A 10,959-nucleotide genomic window follows, 5' to 3' on the forward strand; every position below is an offset into this window, starting at 1 on the left:
AAAAAATATATATCCCTTACAATTTCCTAATTTGTGGAAACCAATCTAAGTATGTATTATGTTTTATAACGCTCTTTGCAATAATGTTAATGAAAAAAGGATAATTGTCATTTTAGATAATCATACCGTTCCTTTTACAAAATTCAGTTTCAAAAGACATTAAAATATCCATATTTAAAATTAGATTACATTTCTGGCCGATAACTGGGAACTTGCATCCGATGAAAAATAGCCGTGTCTACATGATTTTCAAACAATTCCATGTAGGTCTCAGTTAGTTTGAAACCATTATCAGTCAATTCGACTCGATCTTCTATTGTTGGAGTTGTCCTACATGTTTCTTCGATGATGTCCATTGTGTTCACAAATTGTCGTATGTCTTCAAACATGGTAATGAGGAGCATTTGCATGTTATACAATGCTACTTTTCTCCGGTCCTCAGCCGATGAAGGCGGTAATGAGATTTCCAGTATTACCATTCGTTGTTTAGCACATTAATAATCACGAATAATTTCTAATGCACTCGTATCAACAAGACATTGTTGCTCATCTTCAAGATGTGGTATAACATACTCTATAGGCAACTCATCCTCATCGTTCGAGTCACTGGATGTTGGAGATTAAAAATAGAATATACCTAAATTATATTAATATACTATTTAAAAACCAATGTGCATAAAAGCATTTAATAATAATAATAATAATAAACACTTCCTGAAACATATTCATAACAAAAAAAACATAATTGCAACTAGTCTATCATAACAGGTTTGTCTGTATTTGTTTCGGTCTGCTTTCAATTTAAGTTTTAACACCCTTTCTGATTTCTTTCTTAATTTTATGGGTGCATTTTTTGGTTTATTTGTTATCTTTTTTTGAAACTCGTCATATTCGTTTTTTATCTGCAAAAACAAAATTCCAAGAACATTTTAATACATTACCGTAAAAATAAATTATAATTATAAAATTATTGTTTTTCGATTTTACTTTTATCGGACGCAATTCTGAATGCTCATGTAAATGGTATAAAACCTCGTCGTCTGTAAAACTCACTTTTTTTAACAACATCCACGCTAACTCATATTTGGACTAACATGAGTTATTAAACAGTACTTAAAAAAAATTATACATTATGGTTATTCCGGATGATCATTCTGTAATAGATTATCGGGTTTCAGACCACGTTCATCGTGTTCCGGATCTACATTACAATTTTGGAACCCCTACAATACCTAATTTCGAACTAAAATAACCGATCAGAAACACATTACAAAATAATTACATGACATTCATACACGTATAACAAGAAAAAGATAACAAAAAAAGATAATTCGGATATTCCAGAGTTGTTCCTTGTATTCCGGACTATTCTGAACAATTCTGGAATACGTAAATCGTTTCAGAAAATCAAGTGCAAAATAACTTAAAGTATAGAACTTACTAGGTTTGACGAATCAATGCTCAAAATTTGGTCTGAAATGCCTGTAGATCGTGTTTCGGATCTGCTAATTCTGTAACGCATATTCTGAATTTTATGTGTGTAGGACCCATATATATACAATATTTGGTTTGGGCCGGTTTTCAGGACCGAACGACTATTCCGGACCAAAATGTTAGTTAAAAGAAAAACTTATTATAATTTTAAAAAAACCCCAAAAAAAAATTTGTTACATAACTCGATTTCCTTTTTAATAATATAAAACATTATATTATTAATATAATATTTAAATTTAGTGGATGTAATCATTGATGGCGGTAGAACAGTTGGTTAGGTGGGACTGTGTGCCTAAGAATTGCATATAATATGCGGATGTGATCATGTGAATAAACCAGACCCGTAGCCAATTTTTGCAAACCCCTTCCTTCCACTCACACGTTACTGTGTGAGATATTTCGATGGAAAGCAACGCAGAATCCCCACTACTTACCTCTACCACAAAAAACGCTCACTTCGTCGGCGACGTCGAAGATATCCCTCCGATCAACGGAATAAATGATTTCTTTGTCCAATTTGGCGTCGAATCAAAGAAGCTCTGGTACCTTGCCGGTCCTGCAATTTTCACTACTGTCTTTCAGTATTCACTCGGTGCTATTACACAAACGTTCGCCGGTCATGTAGGAACACTCGATCTCGCAGCTGTCTCCGTCGAGAACTCTGTGATTGCCGGTTTCTCTTTTGGAGTCATGGTTAGTATTTTGTCAAATCATTCTGAGATGAAATTAACGATTTGAAATCAAAATTTCCCCCAAGTAATTTGTATGATTGTTCGAAGAGAAATCAACAAAAACTCGATTGATTTTGATGTGTGTATGATGTATGAAATCAACATCAACAGGTTGGAATGGGGAGCGCGTTAGAGACTTTATGTGGGCAAGCATTTGGAGCAGGTCAGGTGGATATGTTAGGAGTATATATGCAGAGATCGTGGGTTATCCTGTTCGTCACTGCTCTCATTTTGTTGCCCCTCTACATCTTCGCAACTCCTTTACTCCTGTTGATCGGACAAACCCATGATATATCTCACGCGGCGGGGCAGATGGCCATATGGATGATTCCGCAGCTTTTTGCTTACGCCTTCAACTTTCCGATCGCCAAGTTTCTTCAAGCTCAGAGTAAGATAATGGTGATGGCTTACATATCTGCGGTGGCGCTGGTTATACACACCATTTTTAGCTGGCTGTTGATGTTGAAGTTAGGATGGGGGTTATGGGGCGGAGCTATCGTGCTCAACCTTTCATGGTGGTTCATGGTGATCGCTCAGATGATTTATATTCTCAGTGGGACTTGTGGTCGAGCATGGTCTGGGTTTAGTTTGGGCGCTTTCAGTAATCTGTGGAGCTTCGTTAAGCTTTCCTTAGCATCAGCTATCATGCTTTGGTATGTTAAATTACTTTTTTACCCCTTTCATTTAAAATCAAAACGACCACTTTTTTTAGAAATGTGATTCTATGTTGGCCATTAAGTTATTTTTTTTTTAAATAATTTGTGCAGCCTAGAAACATGGTATTTTATGGCATTGGTACTTTTTGCTGGATATTTAAAGAACGCAGAAATCGCGGTGGATGCGCTGTCAATATGGTTAGTATTATTTCCATTATGTAAGAATTCTTTTATTGATAATCAGTTTGTATAAAGTATTGATAACATAAGTTCTGTTGCATTTATTACGCATATCTTTATAAAATATATTTTAGATACTTAATTTATCTAGTTGGATGATATGTATGTAAATGGTTTAATATTTTATATTTTAAAACTTTTTGAAAATATATTTAGTTATTTATTTGACAAACCTTATATTTACATCTGCATGAAAAAATTATAACTATATCGTGTAGGACTGACTTATAACTAAAAAAACGTTATCTTTATTAATGTAACCTAAATCTTTATTCATTTATCATTTCCTGATATAAGCAAAGAAAGATTCCCACCAAATTTTGCAACATATTTTCTTTGATAATATTAATTTTAATATGACAAAATTGACCAATGTTGTCGTAGGAAAACTTCAAATTGTACTCTCATGTTTATCACTGTATCAATTGATTTGGTAAGTGGTTTATTAGGTAACATGGGGTCCACATATGCTTTTCGAATAAGCACATGTGAACTCGTTCTGTCCTCATCAATAAGTTATAAAGTCATATTCAAGATAGAAAAGCGACACATCAAATATCATGCTCATATTTATTTGGCAGTGATTCAATGGTTTCATTAAATGCTTCCTTTTATGTAGTTACTTTTTCATTTTTGTACTTCTATAATATTCTCTATTCAATTTTTGCGTTTGTTCTTTTAAACTTTTAATATAAGTATATTGATTCAAACTGAAATTATCTGTTTATACCCCCCAAAAAAAACTATATGGCAAATTCCAAAAAAAATCCTTACATAAACTAATGAACAAGTCCGGTCTTTTCAAAATAGTTAACTCTAAAACAACAAATTGTCCACTTTTAAACACCCTAAAAAGTCCAAATCAAATATCGGTAGGTAAACTTTTTCTTAAATGAGAACATTCAAATTATCAAGTGATTTTTCTGAAGTGAAAAAAAAATGTAAGGCTTATCTGAAATTTGCCCAAAAATAATATTATAGTTTTATATTTTAATTGCTCTCAAGTATTTGGCCTATTAAGTATTTAAATAAGTTTTGCAGCACAAACATTGTTGGGTGGGCAGTTATGATAGCAATCGGATTCAATGCAGCTATCAGGTTAGTTACTTTAGAAAGAAAATTCTCAAAATAAATATCTTTCGTTCAAAAAAAAAAAAAAATAGTTAATTTGATTCCACATTGTGGAAATAAATCCAAAAAATGAATTTTGTTTGCAGCGTAAGGGTGTCAAATGAATTAGGGGCAGCCCACCCAAGAACTGCCAAGTTCTCAGTGGTGGTAGTGATTTTTTTTTCGTTTATAATCGGCGTTTTGCTGGCCATAATCCTAGCCATTTTCCGGCATCAATATCCAGCCTTATTTGCTGATAATTTACAAGTTCAACAAGCTGTTTACGCTCTTACCCCATTGTTAGGGGCTTGCCTTATCATTAACAATATCCAACCCGCACTTTCTGGTATGTGTTTTTATTTTTATTTTTCATATTTTATGTATTCTTGCAATTTTATGAGTACCAAAACTTTCAATATGTGAAAAATGTAGGGGTTGCAATTGGGGCAGGATGGCAAGCTGTGATTGCTTACATAAATATAGCATGCTACTACATCTTTGGCGTTCCTTTGGGACTCACTCTAGGATTTGTTGCCGATTGGGGTGTAAAGGTTGATAAACAATTACTCATCTTTGTAGTAGTACATCATGCATTATTGATTGTATTATATTCAATATACAAAATTATTGGGAAATGGTCTCAAAATTCCCCAACAACCCTCACTTAGACTAATCTATAAAGCCAACCACAAATTAAATCCATACTTTCCAAAAATTTAACTGACACTTTTTACACTCTAAAACAAGTGAAGAAAAAAAAAATCAATTACTTTGATTGGCCACTTTGGCATTAAAGCTTTGGACTCCTTTTTATAGGCTTGATGACCAATCCATCATTTTCAAGTCGTCATCTTTATTTTAGCCAAATCTCAACAAAAACATGGAATTATATGACGTAAATTTGATTTGTATACTAAATCTTGCAAAAAATGTAGGGTATATGGGTAGGCATGTTGACGGGAACGGTGGTCCAGACTTTGATCTTAATTTGGATTTGCTTCCGAACCAACTGGGAAAAAGAGGTATTTTTCTCCATGCCCAATCGTTTGTTAGATTTTTTTTTTTTTTTGTCCTAAAGAAATTATAATCATCTAATTAGTTTTTAAGCACGATCCTTGTTTTAATTTTGAAATTTAATGCGATTTATTGATGTAAATTACAGGCATCCATGGCCGAAAAGAGAATACAAAACTGGTCGGGTCAAAAAGCGTTGGAGGGAGAGCAATAAAATGTACTATGAAGTTTGTTTGATCTAAATTTTGATCCGAATCTGTGTGCAATTTCTCATTTAATTAATATCTCTATCCCATATGATAATTATTTCATGAAAATAGCATCAAACACAATCATGATATCCAAATCTGATGTACAATTGGTGTTTTCATGGTAACTGATTGTTCAGATTGCATTAGGAGCCTACTAAGTATATAAGGTAGTGTTTGGTGGCCCGGACAAAACAAAAAAATTTAAATCACAAATTGGTAAAAATTTAGTTCCTCTCAAAATGGTGAAACGTGGTGGTGATGATGATGATACGTGCTCACTCCACCACTAGAGTAATTCTTTCTTCTTCTCATCTTCTTCTTCAAGCTAAAAAGGCACCCAAATAACAAAGGATTTTTAAGGAGAAATAAGATTGGGGTTTCTGGAGGCTTAGAGAGTGAGAGAGACTAAGGGTTAGCCCTCTCATCCCTTAAATACCGAAAAACTTAGGTTTTTGGTCATCAGCCGTTCTCACGTCGTGAGCATTAGACTGCTCACGTCGTGAGTCTTAAAATGATGCAAGAGTCCAAATCACTCCTGCAAGCATCCCTTACGTCGTGAGAAGGGCTGTTGTGAAATACGAAGGATCCGAATAGACTTAAATAATATTAGCTCAATGCGGAATGGGATCAAAAATTATCAAATCGTAATAATCACAACGAAATACGAATAAAATAAATAGAATAGAGACACAGGAATTTACGTGGAAACCCAAATCGGGAAAAAACCACGGGCGGAGGAAGCCGAGAAACAATTCACTATAATTTGCAGTGTTTACAGGGATTATGAAAGAGATTACAAATAGAGTGAGAGGGCTAAAATATAAGGTGGTGTATCAGTATATATATATATATATATATATATATATATATATATATATATATATATATATATATATATATATATATATATATAAAGTTTTACTATATATATATATTTGATTGTTGGGTTATATGTGGGTTAAATCTCTCTGGCTATTTATAGCCAAAGAGGAGAATACAAATCTAATATGAAAACAAAAATGCCGTCCAAAAGTTGCTGCGCCTACAATCTTCAAATTCATATTGCATATTACTATACACATATAATAATGTCTGCGCCTCCATTCCGTCCAATTTCATTTTCAATTTCATATTAGATTACTATTCATAGTCAAACTATGAATAGTAAATGATAAGTTACGGAAATAACCCCTGAACTATTTGCCACTTGCTAATTTTGGAGGCAACTTTTCCACAATCTCCACCTTGACATCAAAATTAAGCAAGTCATGCTTTACGATTAGTCAAAACCTTTAGCTCATCAAACTCTAAAACTTCCATAAAAAACTGCAATTTTGTATAGAGAAAAATTGTTTCCGGAAAAATAAATAATAGTTCCTCCACCACGAGCCTTCAGGCTCAACTGCGATCAGAAACACCCACCATGTCCAAACATAATTTGAACTTGGCTATAGGAAAACTTTTAGTGAACATATCAGCGGGATTATAATCTGTATGAATCTTGTCCACAACACAATCACCTTTTTCAATGATATCCCGCACAAAATGATAACGAATATCAATATGCTTTGTTCGGTCATGAAACATTTGATCTTTACTCAAGAAGATAGCACTTTGGTTGTCACAGAAAACTGTGGTCACCTTTATTCTATCATCGAGTTCTCCGAATAACCCCTTCAACCAGATATCTTCCTTAACTGCTTCTGTAATCGCCATGTACTCTGCCTCGGTAGAAGACAGGGCAACTGTAGACTGTAACTGGGCTTTCCAACTAACAGCACAACCATTTAGTGTAAACACATACCCTGTAATTGATCTTCGTTTATCCAAATCTTTTCCATAATCTGAATCAACATATCCGAACACCCCAGTGTTAGATTTGCCAAAACGTAAACACATGGAAGACGTACCTCGTAAATAACGAAAAATCCACTGTACTGCTTTCCAGTGTTCTTTCCCCGGGTTCGCCATGTATCTACTAACCATGCTAACAGCATAAGCCAAATCAGGGCGTGTGCAGATCATAGCATACATTAAAGATCCAACAGCACTAGAGTATGGAACACGTGCCATGTAAGCCATATCAGTCTCATTAGTAGGACTAAAAGCGGATGATAGCTTGAAATGAGCTGCAAAAGGTGTGTTGACAGACTTTGCTTCGTGCATATTGAAGCGTCTTAGGACTTTCTCAATATAACTTTTCTGAGAAAGATGCAAGATCCTAGACTTCCTGTCACGAATAATTTCCATACCTAAAATCTTTTTGGCAGCTCCTAAGTCCTTCATTTCAAATTCAGCTTTCAACTGGTCTTTTAACTTCTGAATCTCCTTCATATCTTTTGCTGCAATCAACATGTCATCCACGTACAAGAGTAAGTAGATCTTTGAACCATTGTCACCTTTCTTGAAATAAACGCAGCTATCATAGGTGCACCTGCTGAATTTGTGACTGGTCATGAAAGAATCGAACCTCTTGTACCATTGTCTAGGAGACTGCTTGAGGCCATAAAGAGATTTGTTCAACTTGCATACGTAGTTCTCCTTTCCAGGAACTACAAAACCTTCAGGTTGTTGCATAAAAATCTATTCCTCAAGCTCACCATTTAGGAAAGCTGTAGTGACATCAAGTTGTTCTAACTCAAAATCGTTAGAAGCAACCAACCCCAACAATACACGAATGGAAGTATGTTTGACAACTGGGGAATAAATGTCAGTGTAATCAATACCAGGAATCTGACTGTAGCCTTTAGCTACTAACCGAGCTTTGTATCTTGGTTTATCATTTGGGTTGACAGGTTCCTTGAGCTTATAGACCCACTTGCATTTAACTGGTCTCTTCCTTTTCGGAATAGGAACTAAATTCCAAGTATTGTTTCGCTGCAAGGATTCCATCTCATTTTGCATAGCGAGCATCCAATCATTTGAGTCTTCAGATTTGATAGCCTCGTCATAATTCGCAGGCTCCGTTGCGTACTCAATATTATCAGCAAAAATAAAAGCATAGGCAACTAAATCAGATTCAGCATACCTCTTCGGAGGAATAATCTGTCTTCTCGGTCTATCTCTTGCAATGCTTGGAGTAGTGGCTTGTGGTTGTGAAGGTGTTGAATCTTCACCAACAACATGCTCATCCGACGAAGAAGAATCTTGATGCTGATTTGTACTCTGATTAGTGGTAGGTGAAGTAGGAAGCTCCACCTCCATTTGAGCATACTCTTTATTTGCTTTGGATGATACATCTGATGCATATGTTCTTTTAGAAGAGTCAGCAACTGGTTGAATCATAGTAGACTCATCAAAAGTAACATCTCTTGAGATGATAATTTTCTTCAAATCAAAGCTCCATAACTTGTAACCCTTTACACCTTGATTGTACCCAAGAAAAACGCATTTGATTGCTCTTGGTTCTAGCTTCCCATTGTCAACTCGTGCATACGCTGGACATCCGAATGGTTTTAAATCTGAATAATTGGCAGGTTTACCGGACCATAACTCAAACGGAGTTTTCTTCTCGATTGCTCTTGACGGTGATCGGTTGATAACATAGCAAGCAGTCGAAGCAGCCTCCGCCCAAAAAGACTTTGGCAATTTGGAATTAGAAAGCATACACCGGACCTTCTCCATAATGGTGCGATTCATCCTTTCAGCTACACCATTTTGTTGAGGTGAATGGACTACTGTGCGATGTCGAGTAATGCCTTCCTTTTGACAATAGACATTAAACTCTTCTGAGCAAAACTCAAGTCCATTATCCGTACGAAGATACTTTACCACCAGACCTGATTGCTTTTCAACATGAACTTTCCAATTTTTGAAGGTATAGAAAACGTCTCCTTTATGTTTTAAGAAGAAAGACCACACCTTCCTGGAGAAATCATCAATAATAGTGAGCATATAAATAGCTCCACCTTTTGAAGCAACTCGAGGCGGTCCCCACAAATCCGAGTGAACATAATCAAGTGGTCCTTTCGTTGTATGGATGCCACTTGCAAACCTCACTCGTTTTGCCTTACCATATACACAGTCTTCACAGAAATCCAAATCAACAATCTTTTGTTGACCAAGTAAACCTCTTCGACTCAATTCTGACATGCCTTGAAAACTCATATGGCCGAGTCGAAGGTGCCAAAGACGGGACTGATCTGGATCAGAAAGAGACTTTGAAACAACAGCAGCATCACTCGAAATTGTTTGAACGTCAAGAAAGTAAAGATCTGAGGTTTTTCGTTTGGCTCTCAGTTTGTCGGAGCCGTCTTTGATACCCTGAGAACTCCACCTTTACCAGCAAACTCGTATCCCCTTTTGTCAAAGGAACTGAGAGATAACAAGTTTCTTCTGAGGTCAGGAACATATTTAACATCCCCCATGGTTCGAATAACTCCGTCAAACATACGGATCCTGACTGAACCATGTCCAAGAACTGGACATGTAGTATTGTTACCCATCAACACATAGCCCTGGTTAACCTTTTCAAATGTGTAAAACCAACTTTTGTTGTGACACATATGAAAAGTACAACCAGAGTCGAGTATCCAATCACCAGTGGAATCCAGTTTATCTGAATAAACTGTCAAAAGTTCTCCAATACCTTCCACCTCAGCTACATCGGCTTCACCCGAAGTGCTAGCTTGTTTACCATTTGCTGCCGTCTTCTCTTTTTCTTTATTCTTCAACTTGAAGCATTCTTCAAGCACATGTCCCTTCTTGTGACAATAGTTGCAAAACTTTCGTTTGCCTTTTGATTTGGATCTGGTTCTGTTGGAAGATTGAGAAGTTCTACTTCTCTCTGTTGTTCTTCCTTTGGCATTCAAACCTTCGGCTTTAGCATCACTTGAACCACCACCAGTAATATGCTTCATCTTCTCTTTGGAATCCAAAGCTGTATAGACTTCATCTAAAACTAAAGTGTCACGGCTATAGATAATAGTATCACGAAAATGGCTATAGGATTCTGGCAACGACGACAGTAAGAATAAAGCCAAGTCTTCATCTTCATACTGAACATCCATATTCTCTAAGTTATTTACTAACTCTTTAAATGTGGATATATGTTCAGTTAAAGAGCCTCCTTCAATCATCTTGAGATTGAACAACCGTTGCTTCAAATGCAACTTGTTTGGTAAGCTCTTGGTCATCAACAGTTGCTCCAACTTTAGCCATAAAGAAGCCGCTGACGTTTCTTTTAGAACATCTTGCAAAACATCGTTTGACAAGTGCAAACGAATCTGGGATAAAGCCTTCAGATCTTTCATCTCCTTTTCTTCTTCGGTCCATGTATCGGGCATCTTATTGAAACCCAATAGCGCCTTGTGTAAATCCATCTGAATGAGAATGTCTCTCATCTTTACTTGCCACAACGGAAATCGTGTGTTACGATCCCGTAGTGGAATATCGTATTTTACCGAAGACATGATTAATTACTTGATAAAATGATCCCAATGAGCTAATATTACAACCCGGATG

General features: G+C 35.8%; 1 protein-coding gene across 1 annotated transcript; it reads left to right on the forward strand.

The window, feature by feature from the left end:
- The first annotated feature begins 1,807 nt into the window (after positions 1–1,807).
- Positions 1,808–5,562, forward strand: LOC145165410 (protein DETOXIFICATION 29-like). Its single transcript, XM_079084182.1, has 8 exons — positions 1,808–2,187; positions 2,337–2,878; positions 2,993–3,079; positions 4,163–4,219; positions 4,339–4,577; positions 4,664–4,782; positions 5,167–5,253; positions 5,394–5,562. The coding sequence occupies exons 1-8, from the start codon at positions 1,897–1,899 to the stop codon at positions 5,457–5,459; spliced, it is 1,488 nt and encodes a 495-aa protein (XP_078940308.1). The 5' UTR covers positions 1,808–1,896; the 3' UTR covers positions 5,460–5,562.
- The last annotated feature ends 5,397 nt before the right edge of the window (positions 5,563–10,959 follow it).

Source organism: Lactuca virosa, chromosome 1 (genome assembly GCF_052849685.1).
Source record: "Lactuca virosa cultivar CGN04683 chromosome 1, Lactuca_virosa_CGN04683_v6, whole genome shotgun sequence".
Taxonomy (NCBI): domain Eukaryota; kingdom Viridiplantae; phylum Streptophyta; class Magnoliopsida; order Asterales; family Asteraceae; genus Lactuca; species Lactuca virosa.

What these genes read in the sequence shown, in the direction of transcription:
- LOC145165410 (XM_079084182.1), top strand. Translation starts at nt 1,897, where the DNA reads ATGGAAAGCAACGCAGAATCCCCACTACTTACCTCTACCACAAAAAAC. An exon ending in GCATCAGCTATCATGCTTTG is followed by an intron (nt 2,879 to 2,992) that starts GTATGTTAAATT and finishes TAATTTGTGCAG; the next exon opens with CCTAGAAACATGGTATTTTA. An exon ending in TATCCAACCCGCACTTTCTG is followed by an intron (nt 4,578 to 4,663) that starts GTATGTGTTTTT and finishes TGAAAAATGTAG; the next exon opens with GGGTTGCAATTGGGGCAGGA.